Genomic DNA, 19,888 nt, shown 5'->3' with positions numbered 1-19,888 from the left:
TGACATCCCCAGATGGAATCTCACGGTCCCTTGTCCTCATGGCGCTACTTGGGAGACAACGATGACAACAGATGATTAAACCCAGCCTTTATAATCAAGTAGGATAGAGGTGCCAGGCAGTGGGCAGGGGGAGAACGGAGGGGGAACAGGTGACCTTGTCCCAAGAGTATCAGGGAGGGCTTCCCGGAGGAAGTGTCAGTGAGCGGACACTGCGGGCACGAACATTCCAGGCAACGAAAGAGCAGGACATCCAGGAGTCCGCAGGCTGGAGAGCTCACGGTGCCTTCGAGCAACTGGCAAATGCTCCTTAGGGCTGGAGGTGCAGAGGGTTGGTGGCATGCATGGGCCAGATCAGCAGGTTTGGTTGTCCAAAGCAAGGATTTAATCTCGAAGCTTCCAACAGAGGTGGGTGGGAGGGAGGGTGGGGGTGCAGCGAGGGGCTGGGATTGGCCTTTGGAAAGATTATGGAAGTTGGCAGACCAGAGATGGGCTTGGATGGAGCTGAGATGAAGGCTGGTAACCCAGCCAGGACACCCGTGCAAGTCACCCGGTTGAGTCATGACAGTGACCTCGCCAGGGCAGTGGCTGAAGGAGAGAGAGATGGGCACAGAGCCCAGGGCTCTGTGGATGCAGGGCTCGATGCATGCAGGACTTGGTGGCCGGTAGGATAGGCAGGGGTATCCACATGTCCAGCTCTGGTGACCAAGAGGCCGGTGATGGCAGAGATGCAGGAAGAGGGGGCGGATTTGCTGGGCTGGGAGGCAGAGCCTCACCCCACACTCCCAGGGCTTCATACTTCATCCAGAGCTCACGGTTCCCTCGTTGCCAACTTACCCACCCAACTGTCTGCATTCTGTGGTTCTTACTCGAACAAGTCAAGATCCCTGCCAGGGCCCAGAACTAAACTCCTGTGGTTGGTTGTTCCTATTCATCCACCCATCCATTTGTTGATCCTCCTACCCTTCTACTCATTCACCCCATCCATTTGTCCATCCACCCACCCTCTACTCATCCACCCATCCATTTGTCTATCCACCCACCCTTCTACTCATCCACCCATCCATTTGTCCATCCACCCACCCTTCTACTCATCCACCCATCCATTCGTCTATCCATCCGCCCTTCTACTCATTCACCCCATCCATTTGTCTATCCATCCGCCCTTCTACTCATTCACCCCATCCATTTGTCCACCCACCCACCCTTCTACTCATTCACCCCATCTATTTGTCCATCCACCCACCCTCTACTCATGCACCCATCCATTCGTCTATCCACCCACCCTCTACTCATTCACCCCATCCATTTGTCCACCCACCCACCCTTCTACTCATCCACCCAGCCATTTGTCCATCCACCCACCCTTCTACTCATCCACCCATCCATTTGTCCATCCACCCACCCTTCTACTCATCCACCCCATCCATTTGTCCACCCACCCACCCTTCTACTCATTCACCCCATCTATTTGTCCATCCACCCACCCTCTACTCATGCACCCATCCATTCGTCTATCCACCCACCCTCTACTCATTCACCCCATCCATTTGTCCACCCACCCACCCTTCTACTCATCCACCCAGCCATTTGTCCACCCACCCACCCTTCTACTCATCCACCCATCCATTTGTCCATCCACCCACCCTTCTACTCATCCACCCCATCCATTTGTCCACCCACCCACCCTTCTACTCATCCACCCATCCATTTGTCCACCCACCCACCCTTCTACTCATCCACCCATCCATTTGTCCATCCACCCACCCTTCTACTCACCCACCCATCCATTTGTCCATCCACCCACCCTTCTACTCACCCACCCATCCATTTGTCTATCCACCCACCTTGTACTCATGCATCCATCCATTTGTCCATCTACCCAGCCTTTTGCTCATCCATGCATCCATCCATGCATCCATCTACCCCATCCATCCATCCATCCATCCATCCCTTCCTCCCTCCCTCTTCTTATTCCAGAAAGCACTCCAGTTCCCTTCTCTGTCAAATAGAATAATAACTACTTTGCAAGTTCTGATGAGAGTTCCCTGAGATGACGGACATAAAGCGCCTGGTAAAATGCAGTTTCTAAACAAAGTGCACTTGCTGCCACTGTGTCATCACCTCCTGCCCGTCTCAGCAGTCAAACACCTGCCTGCTCATCCCCCATGGTGGAGAAGAAGTCGGGGTTCTCAGGCCTCCAGGGTGCCCTGCTGTTCTTGGTGGCAGAGGCTGTAGCTCCAGGGTCAAAGGGCTGGACACATGGCTTGGGCTCAGAGCCTGTGAAGAAAGGAGGGACAAGGTGTCAGGGCTAAGCTGGGAGGGCTGAGGAAGCCTGGACCTGAATCTGCATCTGTGGCTTTTAACCCAGGACCTCAGTTTTCTCACCTATAAAGTGGGTTGGTGGGAAAGGAGGAGGATGGTCCAAATGATCTTGAAGCCAACATACCTGCCCCCTCATCCCCATCCTGAGTCTACTGCAGACATTGCTAGTCAATCACAAGGCTCTTCCCTGCTTACCCCATCTCCAGCAGCCAACAATCACCAATTGATCCAAGTTGGCTCATGAGATGAAATCAATTTGTTATGCCTGATCTAGCAAAAACCCCTCATTTGATGGGCACAAAGACCAAATGTAAGTGCCCAGTGTCCACGATTGGAGGAGAGTCCCTAATGATGGAACTTCAAGCTACCTCTTTTTTTTGGGGGGGGTAGGATGGGATGAGGAGCAGAGAGCAGGGAGTCATGCCACTCAAGGTCCAGAAGCCCCTGGACACCCCTCAGAGGGGAGAGGTAAGCCCCAAGACATTCACCCCTGAAGCAATGATAAATTCAGCCCACATCCTTCACCCCCAACCCTTCCATTGGATACATTTTGGGACTTGGAATTTTTCAGGTTTTAGAAAGGGCATGCAATGCTTATATTAGTGGAGTTGGGTGGTGAAGCATCCTGTACTCAAACACCCTAAATATTTGTGCAGTGAGATATATTAATATTCACACTAAATAGGAGAAATAGCAAGACACCAGTGAACATCAAGTCAGTTCAGCTTGGAGGTTGCCTCCAAACAAGCTTTTGATTTCTAGAGCTTGTTGGATTTTGGAATTGGGCACTCAGAATGAAGTCAAACGCTCCTACAACCCTTGTTATGGGCTGGGCACTGTTGTAGCCCAGTAATTCGGTTCAAGTTCGTGCGAGCCCTACAAGGCAGGCGGGCGGCACAGTCACTGTCCCAGGCTTCTCCCCATATCCTCATCTCTCTATTGAACTTTGAGTCCCAAAGGCACAGTATGGAGGAGAAAACAAGGACTTTGGGGTCAACAAGACTGTTCCTTCCAGGACCTGCCACTAATGGTTGCACAAGTTTGGGGAAGGCACCTCTCTGAGCCCCAGTGGGTGTGACAGTGCTCACCTTTCAGGGCTTTGGTGAGGATGAAGGGGCCCATTGCGTGTTAAGCATTAGCCCCGGGTGCTTGGACAATGTTGGCCACCTTCCTTGTGTTCCAGGTCACATAGGGCACCCTGGCTTGATCTGGGGTCTTGGACTAAGCCCTTTTCTGCTGGAGGAATGGGCGTCCCCTACCCTATTCCCCAGCCCCTACATTGCAGTTAGAGTGTGTCACCCCCTGTCACCTGCAGGAGGGAGGTCGAGTCCTTGTTGTACCCCCGGATCTGCCTTCTGTGTCTTGCCCTTGTCTGCCGGCCCGCTCCCTGAGACCTCCTCGTTCCTGCCCTGACACTGCATGGTGACCTCATTCTGCTCCCTCCAAAAATCCCCTCTGCTCCCCAATACCTTCTACAGGCCCTGGTGCCTCTCCCAAGGGTACATTCCATTGCCTTGATACTGGACTCCCTTCACCCACTGTCTAATTTAACACATCTCAGGTTTTGCTGAAACCAGGGAGGATGGATGGATGGATGAACAGATGGGTGGATGAATAGAAGGATAGATGAATAGATAGAAGAATGGGTGGATGGATGGATAGATGAAAGGATGAATGGGTAGAAAGATGGGTGGATGGCCGGGCGTGGTGGCTCACGCCTGTAATCCTAGCACTCTGGGAGGCTGAGGCGGGCGGATTGCTCGAGGTCAGGAGTTTGAAACCAGCCTGAGCAAGAGCAAGACCCCGTCTCTACTATAAATAGAAAGAAATTAATTGGCCAACTAATATGTATAGAAAAAATTAGCCGGGCATGGTGGCACATGCTTGTAGTCCCAGCTACTTGGGAGGCTGAGGCAGGAGAATTGCTTGAGCCCAGGAGTTTGAGGTTGCTGTGAGCTAGGCTGACGCCACAGCACCCACTTTAGCCTGGGCAACAGAACGAGACTGTCTCAAAAAAAAAAAAAAAAAGAAAGATGAATGGATGGATGGATGGAAGGATGGATGATAAATAGATGGATGGATCCACGGTCCCCAATGCCTGGGCTGGGCTGGTACTGGTCCATGGCCTGCTAGGGACCAGGCCACACAGCAGGCAGTGAGTGGCAGGCTAGCCAGCGAAGATTCATCTATATTTACAGCCACTCCCCAGCACTCACGTCACCGCCTGAGCTCCACCTCCTGTCAGATCGGCGGTGGCGTTAGATCCTCATAGGAGCGCGGACCCTACTGTAAACTGCGCATGCGAGGATCTGGGTTGCGGCTCGTTATGAGAATCTAATGCCCGATGATCCAAGGTGGAGCTGAGGCGGTGATGCTAGCGCTGGGGAGCGGCTGCAAATGCAGATCGTCGTTAACTGACTGCGCAATAAATGCAATGTGCTCGAATCATCCCAAAACCATTCCTTTATCCCAGTCCATAGAATAATTATCTTCCATGAAACAACTCCCTGGTGCGAAAAAGGTTGGGGATGGCTGGGATGGATGAATGGGAAGATGGGTGGGTAGAGGATGACTGGATAGATGGATGGATGGATGAGAAAATGGGTAGATGGATGGACGGATGGATGGATAGAAATATGGGTGGATAGAGGATGAATGGATGAAAAAATGGACGTATGGATAGAGAGAAGGGTGGGTGGATGGATGGATGGATGGATGGATGGTTGAATGAATGGATGGATGGATGGATGGATGGATGGATGGATGGATGGATGGAGAGATGGGTGGGTAGATGGATGGTTGAATGAATGGCTAGATGGATGGATGGATAGATGGGTGGATGGGTGGGTGGATGGATGGATGGATAGATGGGTGGATGGATGGATGGATGGATGGGTGGGTGGATGGATGGATGGATGGATGGGTGGGTGGATGGATGGATGGATGGATGGATGGATGGATGGGTGGATGGGTGGATGGATGTGTGGGTGGAAGGATGGATGGGTGAATGAATGAATGGACAGATGGACGGATGGAGAGTGCCTAGAGGTGAAGCCTGAGCAGGTGGGTGAAGGTGGCAGAGAGGGAATAGATTGGTGGTGGGGACACATGTAGGTACTTCTCAGCATGCTCATAGGAAGAGCAGTAACTGCTTGAGGTGGGGCAAAGATAGTGGTGGGCGTGGGATGGCAGACACCTTTGAAAAGTGCCACGTGAGGCCCCCATTCACTCTGTAGCTTGGGTTCCCCATGGCTGGGTGACCATGTGTCTCATTTTGCTACGCCAGGGTAACTACTGACCGTGCCCTGGGGTTTCGCTCTCCGAAGGGTGTGGGCTGGGAGACAGTTTGTAGCCACCCTGCCTGTACTATGGCTGCTAGCTGAGGGGGACGAGGGTGATGCTGCTGCCACCTATCCCAGGGTGGGGTGAGACGAGAGAGGGGAGCGGAGACCGGGCTGTCTGCACCCACGTCACGGTCCCTCTCCTCCCAACTGCACACGTACAGACATCGCCCCAAGTTTGGGGGGTCTGAAGTGCGTACGATTTGGGGGGCCTTCTTTAAGCAAAGGAACACGTCAGCTCCATTCGCTTCAAGGTCAATGCACGCCGGATGCCACCTTGTATCAACAGGTGAGCAGCTGGGCGGTGCCACGGCGACGCCAGGGTTCCTGCCATCACCGTCTTCCCGCTGCCCTCCCAGGCTGGCTGGGGTCATGCTGCCCTTGCTAAGCCTTGTGTCTCTTCTCTTCCACAGCCTGAAGCCAAGGCATCGTCTATGACTCAGGGACACCAGGGAACAAAACAAGCCGGCTGTGAAGGAGGAGGAAAAGCAGACGAGGGGCGGGCCCTGGAGGCTGGGGGGAGCTTAGGAGGAGAGAGGCAGTCCCCTCCCTCCGGCCCGGCAAGTCCCTGGGGCCACAGGAGAGGCTCGCAGAATCTGTCTGCTCCACCGGGCAGGACCCCTGCGGAGGTCTGAAGCTTCTCCCGGCCTGCAGAGAGCAAAGGCAGAGTCTCACGCACTGTCGCCCGTGAGCCCTAACCCTGAGATCTGAAGGTTAAAGGTGAAAAGCCAGGGCTGAATTGAGTTGTTTTATTTATTTATTTTTTTGAGACAGAGTCTCATTTTGTTGCCCAGGCTAGAGTGAGTGCCGTGGCATCAGCCAAGCTCACAGCAACCTCAAACTCCTGGGCTCAAGCGATCCTCCTGCCTCGGCCTCCCGAGTAGCTGGGACTACAGGCATGCGCCACCATGCCCGGCTCATTTTTTTGTATATATATTTTTAGTTGGTCAATTAATTTCTTTCTATTTTTAGTAGAGACTCAGTCTCGCTCAGGCTGGTTTCGAACTCCTGAGGTTAAGCAATCTGCCCACCTCGGCCTCCCAGAGTGCTAGGATTACAGGGGTGAGCCACCGCGCCCGGCCTGAATTGAGTTTTTATATGGGGCGAGCTTCTGAGCCAGGAATAGGCTGAGCTTGAACTGATGACAGACTCAACTCGGATCCCGGTTTTACAGATTGGGCCCCAATCTTTGTGTCGCAGACACAGAGCCCTGCCCTGGTGTCACAGGCTGAGCCTCATCCCCTGGGCATAGGTTGAGCCTCACCCTGCTGTCACAGACTAAGCCTTCGTCCTGGTGTCAGATGCTGAGCCCCGATCCCAGTGTCCCAGGCCGAGCTCCCACTTTTATGCCGCAGGCTGAGCCTCAATCCTGGTGTTATAGACTGAGCTCCCATCCTAGTTCCACAAGCTGAACCTCAACTCTGATCACACGCTGACCCCGACCCTGGTCACAGACTGAGTCCCCGATCCTGATGTCACACATGAGCTCTGATTTTGGTTCCAGACTCACCCAAGCTCCAGGTTTTGTCTCCAATGGCCACTTGTCATTACCGCCTGATATGCCCACCCACACGCCAACCTAAAGCTGTCGAGACCAAAGCCATCATTGTCCTTCCTCCTCCCGCCTCTCGCACCGTCCCCACGGTGAGCCGCCTGGTGACCAGCCTCACCTCTCCCCCAGCCCTCAGGACACCAAGCCCTGCCGAGTTCCCGGGCGTGACACTACTTTATGCCCCTGTCTTCTTTACTCTGGCACTGTCTTAATTTCGGCCCCTATTATGGCTCCCCCTACACAGCTACAACTCTTGGCGTTGTAGACTGAGCCCTAATCCTGGCATCACAGACTGAGTCTCAGTTCTAGTGACAGACTGAGCCCCAATCTTATTGTCATAGGCTGAGTCTTGATATGGTGTCATACACTGAGCTCCAATCCCAGTGTCATAGGCTGAGCCCCAATCCCAGTGTCATAGGCTGAGCCCCAATCCCAGTGTCATAGGCTGAGTTCTGATCTGGTGTCATAGGCTGAGCCCTAATCCCAGTGTCATAGGCTGAGCCCCAATCCCAATGCCATAGACTGAGTTCTGATATGGTGTCATAGACTGAGCCCCAATCCCAGTGTCATGGGTTAAGCCCCAATCCCAGTGTCATAGACTGAGCCTCAATCCCAGTGTCATAGACTGAGCCTCAATCCCAGTGTCATAGGCTGAGTTTTGATCTGGTGTCATTGGTTGAGCCCCAATCCCAGTGTCACAGGCTGAGTTCTGATCTGGTGTCATAGGCTGAGCCCCAATCCCAGTGTCATAGGCTGAGCCCCAATCCCAATGCCATAGACTGAGTTCTGATCTGGTGTCATAGACTGAGCCCCAATCCCAGTGTCATGGGCTGAGTTCTGATCTGGTGTCATGGACTGAGCCCCAATCCAGTGTCATGGGCTGAGTTCTGATCTGGTGTCACAGATTGAGGCCCAATCCAGTGTCATAGGCTGAGCCCCAATCCCAGTGCCATAGACTGAGTTCTGATCTGGTGTCATAGACTGAGCCCCAATCCCAGTGTCATAGGTTAAGCCCCAATCCCAGTGTCATAGGCTGAGTTCTGATCTGGTGTCACAGATTGAGCCCCAATCCCAGTGTCATAGGCTGAGTTCTGATCTGGTGTCACAGATTGAGCCCCAACCCAGTGTCATAGACTGAGCCCCAATCCCAGTGTCGTGGGTTAAGCCCCAATTCCAGTGTCGTAGACAGAGCCCTGTCAATTGCCAACCACAATTGCCTCCAGACAATTGCCAACCACACTCGTCACCAGTCCTTAGAACAGCATTCCGAGCCCTTTCCAGCCTGCCCTCTCAGCTCCCCCCACACACGAGCCCCCAACTCGCCATTCCCTTGCGAGTCTCTGTGCCGCCCTGCCACGCTTCCCCGCCCTGCCCGCCAGCGACTGCGGGCCCTCAGATCCTCTGCAGACGGTTTCAGCCAGAGGGCTCTGGACGGCTCTGCTTTCTTTATCTACACCTCATCGTGTTGTAATCACCTCGCTTACCCTCTCCTAGACCAGGGCGCTGCAAACTATGGCCTGTGAGCAAAATCCAGCTCTCTGCCTGGTTTTGTAAATAAAATTTTATTGGCACAGTCTCGCCACTCACGTACTTATCGTCCATGGCTGCTGCGGTCCTGCAAGAGCAGAGTTCAGTAGTTGCATCAGAGACTATATGGCCTGCAAAGCCTGACATATTTACTCTCTAGCCCTTTATAGAAAAGGTTTGCTGACCCCTGCTCTAAAGCACGAGGTCTCTGAGGGCAGCGACTGTATCTGACCCCAAGACCCAAGGAGCAAAATCTTATGCGTATTGATCACTTTCCATATGCCTGGCTCAATGCTAAGCCCATCACGTGCTTTATGTTCTTCTATCCTCACAACAACTCTCTGAGCCCTCACTTTATGGAAGAGGAAACTGAGGCCTAGAGAGGTGCACTGATTTACCCAGGTTACATCGAGGTAGTGCAAGGCAGAGCTGGAATTTGAACCCAGGTATTTCTGAATTCAAAACAAGGGGTGAGAACCACCAGGCTATCCAGTGCTGTGTTGAGTTGGGCACAGACTAGTGTCCATAAATTTTTGCTGGTGAATGGATAGAAGAGTGGATAAATGGATGGATGGTTGGATGGATGAGTGGATGGACAGATGGGTGGTTTCATGGATGAGTGGATAGATGAGTGGATGGATGGGTGGGTGGATGGATGCTTAGATGGATGGATGGATGGTTGGATAGTTGGCTGGTTGGCTGGACAGATAGTTGGCTGGATGGATGGTTAGAAGGATGGATGGATGGATGGATGAGTGGATGGGTGGATGGAAGGTTGTATGGTTAGATGGAAGGATGGTTGGATGGATGGATGGATGGATGCTTGGATGGTTGGATGGATGGATGGATGCTTGGATGGATGGATGGATGGATGGATGGATGGATGAGTGGATGGGTGGATGGAAGGTTGTATGGTTAGATGGAAGGATGGTTGGATGGATGGATGGATGGATGCTTGGATGGTTGGATGGATGGATGGATGCTTGGATGGATGGATGGATGGATGGATGGATGGATGGATGGATGAGTGGATGGGTGGATGGAAGGTTGTATGGTTAGATGGAAGGATGGTTGGATGGATGGATGGATGCTTGGATGGTTGGATGGATGGATGGATGCTTGGATGGTTGGATGGATGGATGGATGCTTGGATGGTTGGATGGATGGATGGATGCTTGGATGCTTGGATGGATGGTTAGATGATTGGATGGTTAGATGTATATATGTATGTATGGATGGATAGTTGGCTGGTTGGCTAGATAGGTAGATAGTTGGCTGGCTGCATGGTTGGACTGATGAATGGGCAGATAGTTGGATGGCTAGGTGACTTGACAGTGTCCAGAGGCAGTGACACATTACACTCAGGAGCTAGCAGTTTGAGGGGATGAGGGTGGAAGATGCAGAAGAAAGGGGTGGGGGGTGAATTGCGGCAGAGAATCCAGGCAGGCAGGAAGCCAAGGTGAGACACAGAATACACTCATTATACACAAACTCATTACAGGCTGGGGGAATAAACGGAAAAGCATGGCCAGATGGGTAACTGGAGCAGCTGAGGCGACAGGGACTGGGGCCCTGCTCCAGGCAATGGTCTCCATCCTCCTCTCTCAAGCCTTCCCTGCCTTCCCTAGTCAAACCACGCCCTTCCCCCCGGGAGGTCCTGTCAGGTGCCCAGACGGCCAATTGCAGAGCTTAAGAGGGGCACAGAAAGGCCGTTCTTCCCTGCTCTCCGGGGCTAACGAGAGGAGGGACCTCGTGGGGAGTGAGTCACTCTCCCAGGGGAGTTACTAGAGGAGGCACAGGGCCTCAGGGAAAGAATCTCCGCTGGGGATGCACCCTGCACACTGCTCTCCAACAGCGCCTGGGTTCAAGACCCAGGCGGCCCCTCCGCCACCAGCCCCTGCGGCACTGGCCATAAAAGGGCATAAGAGTCCCTGCTGGTTCCCACAGCGCACTCCTCCACCTGCCAGTCCATAAATCACAGCCTCCACCTGCCTGGGATGGGACCCAGGCTGGGCCGAGCAGCCGCAAGCCGTACACACCTTCGTCAGCACCCGGGTCACAGGCGGACACCGTGGTGACCAGCGGCAGATGCACTAATTCTTCAGAGTCGCCATCCACCCATGGATCTAAAAACCCTCCCCACGCGCTCTGGCCGCCCACATTGGTAGCTTCGTACACCGCTTGGGACACGCCGCCAAGGCAGCCCCAGACAGAACTGGCTTCAAATGCCGGCTTCTTCGGCCTGTGCTTGCTATGCAACCATGAGCAAGTCACTCAACCTCTCTGAGCCCAACTGCACGAAGGCACGACGACTGGCAGCAGCTTCCATCATTACGACTACGCCTCTATTGCATCTTAGATCCCAGGCCACCCTCTCTGCCTCCAGCCCCAGCCCCGGCCTCTGGGTCCTCGGATACATCCACTTGCTCTCTGATCCCAGCACGGTGCCTGGTACACAATATGCCTTCAAGGAGAGTCCGTGGAATGAAGCTAAGAAATCTTCATAACGCCTCCTCCTTCATGGAAACTCACCGCTACCTTGAACAAATGCTTGGCTCGCTAAGGAAATGGCGGCAGGTCTTGTCAGGGCTGAGCCATGTGGCTGGCCCGACTGGGGCCAGGAGGGGTCATGCACGCAGGGGTTTGCAGGACGAGGAAACCCAGGAGGCAGCAGGTGCATGACCAGCTCCTATGACCTTGTCCCACACTGTCGCCCCCTTGCCCTGGGTACCTGGACACCACCTGGTTATCTTAGAGGGCTAAACTCCTCCTGAGATTTAAGGAGAAGTGTCTCTTTGCAACAGTAGTTCACCCATGCCTTGGGAGACAGAATAAAAGGCCTTCCCAGTTCCTGTATAGGTAAACTGAGGCCCTAGGACCCTGAATGGGGGGAGCAGGCACCGGCCGATGTGTGTTTGGGGGAGGTGTCTGCCCGAGAGTCTCAAGTGTCTCCCCTTTTGCTGCCATCCTGAGCCTCCTGTCCCGTGGCTGATGCAGAAACCAACTGCATCTGGGGCCTCCCCCTGCCCAGGGAGACCCCGGGCTGCCCCTGGGGGGCCGGGCGGCTGAGTTGAGAGGGCGCACGCTCCTTCTGCTCATTTACCTCCTAGACAAGTTCCTGGCCGGGGCTGGGGAGACGTTTCCCCTAAGACAAGAGGGAGCCCCCAAGTTGGTGACGTTCCACAGACCCCCCCCCCAGGTTCTGGGGGTCACGCGGTCCAAGGCGGGTGCAGGCAGAGCCTACGCCCCGGCCAAGGAAAAGCTCGAGCAGGGGGTGGTGGGCGGGCTGTCCAGGCGCGCGCTGGTCACCGCCTGCCCCTTACCTCTCTTGAAGGCCCACCGCTTCAGCCACAGCTTGGAGAGGGCCGGCCAGGAGTGGTTGAGCACCGAGTCGGCCATGGGGACGCGGCACACGCGAGTGCGAGTGTGCAGCAGGGATGCCGGCCGGAGCGGGCGGGGGATGCCTGCCAGGACCGGCTGCCAGCGGGAGGGCGGAGTCTGGCTCAGGCTCTGCCAGACGCATCATCCGCCGATGGGAGCCGCGCAGGGCTTCTGGCTGGGGGGCCCAGGGACCCCTGGCTGGGGGGAGGCCAGCCCCTCAGCACGCCCTGTCTCCCGCACCCAGTCCTATGGGCTCCTTACCCTGGCCAGGCAAGAATGACATTCCCAGGGGAAAACAAGAACAGCCTGGGTCCCCGCGGGAGCCTGGGTGAGTGGATGTCTGACAGTGTGTGTGTGTGTGTGTGTGTGTGTGTGTGTGTGTGCTGTTGTCTCTGTGTTTGACAGTGCGTTCATGTGTCAGTGTACCGTGTGTGCTCTCGCGTCTGTGAGTATGTTTGAGTGCAAGTCTTATTCATTATTATTATTTATTGAGACAGAGTCTTGCTCTGTTGCCCGGGCTAGTGTGCAGTGGCATCATCATAGCTCACTGCAACCTCAAATTCCTGGGCTCAAGCGATCCTCCTGCCTCAGCCTCCCGAGTAGCTGGGACTACAGGCACGTGCCACCACATCCACATAATTTTTCTATTTTTAGTAGAGACGGGGTCTCGCTCTTGCTCAGGCTGGTCTCGAATGCCTGACCTCAAGCAATCCTCCTGCCTCGGCCTCCCACAGTGCTGGGATTACAGGCGTGAGCCACTGCGCCTGGCCTCTGAGTGCAAGTCTTGAGTGTCAACTTGTTTATGTGGGGGTATATTTGAGTATCTAGGTATTTTTAAAAGCCTCTGTGATCTTCATTGTGTGTGTGTATAACTGTGTGTGTATATGTGTGTGTGTGTGTGTGTGTGCATGTGAATGCCCATTGGTATCCGTGGGGTTGGATCCACATGACTCATTTGTATCTTGGGGAGATCTGTTTCTGGTATCTGTGAGGAGGTTTTGGTATGCCTGGGTTTCTGTGTTTCCACCTGTTTGTGTCATCACCTCTCTGTGTATCCAAGTGTGTGGTGAGCGTGTGTATGTCAGCCAGCGCTCATCCATGCCGCTGCTGCCCCCTGGTGGTGGGAGCCCTGTTACCTGCATCTTTACTCCTTGTGTTGGAAAGATCCTGGCCTTGCTGAACTCCTCCTCCCCTCCTCCCCAAATCCATCCATCCTCTCCTTCCTTCCTTCCTTCCTTCCTTCCTTCCTTCCTTCCTTCCTTCCTTCCTTCCTTCCTTCCTTCCTTCCTTCCTTCCTTCCTTCCTTCCTTCCTTCCTTCCTTCCTTCCTTCCTTCCTTCCCTCTTTCTTTTTTTTCTTTTTTTTTGAGACAAGGCCTCTCTCTGTCGCCCAGGCTGGAATGCAGTGGCACAATCAAAACTCACTGCTGGGCCGGGTGCGGTGGCTCATGCCTGTAATCCTAGCACTCTGGGAGGCCGAGGCGGGCGGATTGCTCGAGGTCAGGAGTTCGAAACCAGCCTGAGCAAGAGCGAGACCCCCGTCCCTACTAAAAATAGAAAGAAATTAATTGACCAACTAAAAATATATATACAAAAAAATTAGCTGGACATGATGGCGCATGCCCGTAGTCCCAGCTACTGGGGAAGCTGAGGTAGGAGGATTGCTTGAGCCCAGGAGTCTGAGGTTGCTGTGAGCTAGGTTGACGCCACGGCACTCACTCTAGCCTGGGCAAGTGAGACCCTGTCTCAAAAAACAAAACAAAACAAAACAAAAACTCACTGCTGTCTCAAACTCCTGGGCTCAAAGGATCTTCCTGCCTCAGCCTCCCAAGTAACCAAGCCTGAAGCTGGTTATTGTAAGTTTGTGAGTCGCCCCTTTGTCCTGTCAAAGGGTGATCTTCTGATCCTGAGTGTTACTAAATGATTAAAAGAGGAGGTGGAGGGTCTGGGTGGGGGTGCAGGGTATGGAATGTGCTCTCTCTTGAGGAAGGTATCTGCCATCTTCGTGGGGATAGTCGCCATCTTGGTGAGGGCATCCACCATCTTATTAAGGGCATTTACCATCTTGGTGAGCAAACCCACCATCTTGGTGAGGGCACCCAGTATCCTGGAGAGGGAACCCACCATCTTGGTAAGGGCACTCATCATCATGCTGATGGGGACTGCCATCTTGGTAAGGGTACCCTCTTTTGACACCATGGTGTCCTGGTCCCCGGATAGGACACATTCCTGAGAAGCTCTCACAACAGAGTCCCAAGACTTCATTAGTGACTCCAGCAGAGTTTGGCTGACTTAGCCCAGACCAGAAGAACCACCGGACTGACTCAACACATGAAGAGCTAAATCTGCAGCTATTGTTTTAAGCTACTAAGTTTTGGGGCAGTTCGATTCATAGCAAAAGGTAACTAACACATAACAGTGATGTAAGGTGCTCTGGTCAGGGAATGCAGCATAACGAATCACCCCAAAACTTAGTGGTGTAAAGCAATGACAATTGTTTTGTTGTTTCTCAAGATATCTAGGGGTAGGGATTCAGGAGTGGCTTGATCAAGTGGTTTTTGGCTTGGGGATGCTTGTGACATTCTAGTCAGACACAGGCTGGGGCTGGACCCTCTCAAAGGCACCTTCACTAACATGGTTGGGAAGACTCAAACAGCTAGGGTTCCATGGGCATCTCTTTTTGTCTCTGTGGTGGTCTTTTCTCATGGTACCTCCAGCATGGCCCCTTCAGGGAAGCTGGATTTCCTGCTTGGAGACTCAGAGCTCCAAAGATGCATGTCTCAAGACAGAGACCCTTGTTTTTATGAGCTAGCATTTCTTCTGCTATACTCTATGAGTTGAGTTGCTCTTGAAGGTCCAAGGGGAGGGGGCTCTTCCTTCACCCCACCTCTTAACGAGGGAAGAGAAGATTCCCAAAGAGTGCGTGGGATTGAAAATATGATTGTGGCCAGTTTTGGAACATATAACCTATCCCCCAGGGCCTGAAGTCCAGGTGGGCTGGTCTAGATACAGGTTAGACTCTGGACCATGAAAGTGACAGAGCAGAAGATGCCTACCGAGAGCCAGGTAGGTGGGCCACACCAGCCTAAAACCCAGGGTTGAAGTAACCGCAACACAAGTCAACATTTAACTACAGCTTAGGTCATGCCAGGCACTAGTCCAACTGACTCAGTCTCCAACCGCTCTACGGTGGGGTGGTATTGGTGGTGGTGTTTCAATCACTCCCATTGTACAGATGAGAAAACTGAGACAGAGGGAAGCTCAGTCACAAATATTTCAAACAAATATTTCTCTTAAATCGATGAACCACCTCTGTTCATCCTTTGTTCCCATCATTCCGTACCACTCTGTTCCCATCATTCAAGCCCAAACCAGGTCCCTGTCCTGGGGACTCTCCCTAGGGCTGAAGTCCCAGGAAGCCAGGCTTGGGAACAAGGACAGGGTCTGAAGGAAAGGAGAAGCCGGCAGTGTTTTCTGAGTTCCTACTAAGTGCCAGGCACCGTGCTGAGACCTCCTACAGGTGAGCCAGCGAAAGCCCAGAGAGGTTAAGTCACTTGCCCGTGGCCGCACAGAGGCAAGGGAGCTGGGATTTGAACCCCCAGCTGTCCGACACAGCCATCATATCATCTGCAACAGTCCTGAACCCCGGCACGTGTCTATCCCCGTGTCAGGGGCTGCGGGTGGCAGGGGCGGCAGGAGGTGCGTGGAGACAGCCCAGACCAGACGCACTGAGGTGTCTGCAGTTGATGTTCTACGGGCTCTTCAACGCCTAGAGCAAAGGCTGCCTCTGCCAGGAAGCCCTCCAGAGGGACTCACAGTCAGGTAACTGTGAGTAGTGGCAAGCCTCCCCTGACCTCCCTTGGTGGCCCAGTCCTTTCCTGGGACCGGCAGGTGACCCCGCCTTGGAGCATCAGCCCCAGGCTAGAACTCACCGGCTCCTGCTCTCTGTCCCCAGCCACAGACTCCAAATCCACCCGTCCTCCCGGCTCTGGGGCCACCATCCTGGCCCCCCAACGCCTGCAGTATTGGAGGGCGGCCGGAAGCCACAGACCTGGGTGTGTGCCCGGCACAGACCGCAGGCTTCCTCTCTCACCGGGCCCTGCCGTCCCAGCGGGCGCTGGAGCGGGGGGCTGGCTCCCCAAGGTGGGCCGCGGTGGGAGACAGGCGTGTGTCCCAAGGCAGGGCCCCCCCTCCTCAAGACTGCTAGCGTGGAAGAGGGTCATCCCCCCCATGACCTCGGCAGACGCAGGATGGGACCCTTCCCAGGGCTGCTGCTCAGAGGCCAACCTCGAGGGCAAGTTTGTTTTCAAAGTTGGATTCTCAGCCCCACCCACGAGAGCCTGCGAGAAGGAGGCCCTGCGGGGTGGGGGCGGGGAGGGCTGGAACCCTGGGAGGGCCCTTGGCGACAGGGCTCCATCCTCCTTTCTGACCTAGCTGCTCCTCACGGAGCCCTGTCCCCTGGGGTGACCTCTTAGGACCACAGGTCTCTGCAGGACGAACGGGAGACGCGAACAGCCCCCCCCCAGCCCGCTGGGGACACGGGTTGTCTGCACGGTGGAGAGAGGCGGGGACGGTCTGTCTGTCTGTCTGCAGTCCCCTGGTCCCCCTCGCCCACCCCGGACCCCACTGCCTCTCTGTCCCTGTTGCTCCACGTCGAGGGATGGTTACTCACCAGGTGCAGCCGGGTTCTCGGTGCCGTGGGTGCCCAGCCCGGCTACCTGCTCCCGCCACCGCGCCCGCGGCCCATGGCTGGGGTTTCGGGTCAGTCCAAGGGGAATGCTGGCCGGCAGGGGCCTGCCACAACCACAGGGGCACCGGCTGTACCCCAGCTTCCTCTTTTTCAGCCCTGCCTGCCCGCCTACCCTCTGCCTCGGTTCCCCGCTCCGGGCCAACCTGGGTGGCTGGGACGGGCACAGAGGACAGGAGTTCTAGAAGCAGGAGCCCCTCCCCCGCCCCTCCTGGCCGGGCCTGCAGGTGTCCCGAGGAGAAGGGGTGGGGAGGTCGGGGGGAGGCCCGGCACCCTCACCCCCACCCCGGCAGCTTCCTGCGGAACCAACTGCCAAAGAGGAACAGGGTGTGGGGGCCTCACCCGGGCACATGGGTGCACAGACACGGGGACACACAAGTCACGTGTATCCACAGAGACACGGGCACTCAGACACCCACGAGCACACACCGGCTTGTGGGCACACACACGGGGAGAGAGAAACACACGTGGTTCTGGGGGCGTGTGGAAGCCCGTGGGTCCGAGTGGGTTCCGGTAAGCATCTGACAGCCGCCTCTGTGATTTGTGTCCGCCAATTCTCCTGGTGTAAACACGCCCAGCAGTGTGGTTTCAGCTGCCCAGCAATGTCTCGGCGCGGAGTTGGGAGGAAAGGCTTGGACTTGGCTTTGGAGCCGGCCCCAGCATGTCACTGGGGTGGGTGCTCAGGCACACGGGGCCCTGCAGAGAGGCTCAGGCTTCCCCTGTCCCCCACCCAGCCCACAGGCGCGAAGATACCCACGCACGGACCACACAGGGCAGTGCACGCACAGACACGTGGTGTGGGTGGCCCACGGCTTCCTCGACAGCAGAGACAGGGAGTGTCCAGGCACGCACAGGGCACGAACGCAGCCTTATGCACGGGGACACACGGAGCCACACGCACAGGCACGGGGGACACACACAGGACTCAGGGGCCAGAGAGGATGAGGAGACACAAAGACAGATGCAGGACACGCCGAGGAACACACAGGCGTGGGACAGCCCTCAGCATGTGTGAAGACACACACATCATGAACGCTCCTGGATGAACATGGAGACTCACAGTGGCTCACACACACACACGCACGCACACGCACGCACACATACACACGGGCAGATGCTGCGCACCTCTGAGAAGACCCGTGGAGACACAGACTTGCACATTGGTTGCCATGTGACCCCGCCCTCTATTGCCATAACCGCACAGACCCGGAAGCCCCTCAACACAAGCACTCACTGACCCATAACTGCACACTCATCCCTGGGGACACAGAAGGGACCCTCCAAAGTCACACAAACAAGAGACACATGGGACTCAAGGAGACACAGACATGCGCAGATTCGCACACACACATTCTGCAGCCAACTGATTGTTTCTTTAATGCAACCTGCACTTATTGAGCGCCTGCTGTGTACGGGGCACCGTGGCAGGCATGGGGCTGGCCAGACGCGACCGGACCCACATTGCTTGCCGGAGCTCACAGGGGAGGCCAACCCTGAACCAGGAAACACACCCAGCGGGGCGAAGGCAGACCGTGTGAATTGCGGTGACAGGAAGTAAACAGCCAGGAGACAGAGAGCAGGTGGGGAGGTTGCTCTCGCCAGGAAGGTCAGGGGGAAGGCCGTGGGAGCTGAGGCCTGAATGCCCAGAAGGAGCCAGGCATGTGACCCGATAACCCCTGGGGGACAGGCATTCCCACCCCCAAGGAGCAACCCCCCCCTTTTCCTGCATGTGTTGGTGGTAAAACAGACATGACATAAAATTTACCAGATGAGCTATTTTTAAGTGCACAGCTCGGTGGCGCGCAGCACTCACATTGTTGTGCAACTTTCAGTTTCCCAACCGGAAACTCTGTCCCCAAGAAACACGAACTCCCCGCCCCCTCCCCAGCCCGCGGGGCACCCACTGTTCTACTTTCTGTCTCTGTGGATCGACCACTCCAGGGGCCTCCTGTGAGTGGAGTCCCACGGGATCTGCCCTTCTGTGACTGGCTTATTTCACGGAGCAGGATGTGCTCAAGGTTCATCTTGAAGCAGGTGTCAGAATTTTCTTTCTTTTTAAGACTGGATACTGCCCTGTCGCATGAATGGGCCCCATTGCGGTTGTCCATTCATCTGTTGGAGGACATTGGGGTTGTTTCTACCTGTTGGTGATAAGAATATTGCCCAGGCACGGTGGCTCACGCCTGTAATCCCAGCACTCTGGGAGGCCGAGGCGGGTGGATTGCTCAAGGTCAGGAGTTCGAAACCGGCCTGAGCAAGAGCGAGACCCCGTCTCTACTATAAATAGAAATAAATTAATTGGCCAACTAATATATAGAGAAAAAATTAGCCGGGCATGGTGGCGCATGCCTGTAGTCCCAGCTACTCGGGAGGCTGAGGCAGGAGGATCGCTTGAGCCCAGGAGTTTGAGGTTGCTGTGAGCTAGGCTGACGCCACGACACTCACTCTAGCCTGGGCAACAAAGCGAGACTCTGCCTCAAAAAAAAAAAAAAGAGTATGGGCGTACAAGTGACTGTTTGAGTCCCTGCTTTCAACTTTTAGGTATGTACCACTGGAGGGTTTTAAACAAGCATCTGTGAACTCATCCTGTTTTTAGTTTTAAGGGTGGCTTTTTCCTCCCACCGTAACTGCTATCACCGAGACGGCCACTGGAGGGCAGCACGTCCTCGTGGCTTTTTACCTGGCCAGGCTAAGGCCACAGAGAGAAAAACCCCAAAACCCCCAAAAACAAATCAGGCTAGTTTAAAAATCCCAAAGGCTTGCAGAGGTCAAGTGACAGCCCGAGTTAGTGAGGGACATGGCCTGCTATTCCGTCTCTCAGTTTTGGTAGAGCTGTGGTAGCCAGAAATATTTCTGTGCTACGGATAAAACACAAAATTTCCAGACAGGCTAAAGAAAAAATGCGAAAAATAAACCAATATAGATCGTAGAAAGAATTTTACAACACATTTTTGAAAATATCTAAGCTAGGAAGCCCAGAAACCATGAATAAAAAGACAGAAATATATAATAAAACATCT

At 54.7% G+C, this 19,888-nt stretch overlaps 1 protein-coding gene across 1 annotated transcript in view; it reads right to left on the bottom strand.

Moving 5' to 3' along the window:
- Positions 1-17,106, bottom strand: part of ARHGEF18 (Rho/Rac guanine nucleotide exchange factor 18) — an 87,331-nt gene extending 70,225 nt beyond the window's left edge. Inside the window, exons 1-2 of the mRNA XM_012790728.3 lie at positions 16,794-17,106; positions 2,153-2,277 (exon numbers count right to left, since the gene is read on the bottom strand). Coding sequence (XP_012646182.2) covers positions 2,153-2,167 — 15 coding nt within the window. The 5' untranslated portion in view covers positions 2,168-2,277; positions 16,794-17,106. The remainder of the gene's footprint in view (positions 1-2,152; positions 2,278-16,793) is intronic.
- Between the last annotated feature and the right edge of the window lie 2,782 nt (positions 17,107-19,888).

The sequence above is a fragment of the Microcebus murinus genome, chromosome 27 (assembly GCF_040939455.1).
Source record: "Microcebus murinus isolate Inina chromosome 27, M.murinus_Inina_mat1.0, whole genome shotgun sequence".
In the NCBI taxonomy this organism is placed as follows: domain Eukaryota; kingdom Metazoa; phylum Chordata; class Mammalia; order Primates; family Cheirogaleidae; genus Microcebus; species Microcebus murinus.
Note: the sequence above shows the minus strand (reverse complement) of the source record. Positions and strands in the feature narration are given on the sequence as shown.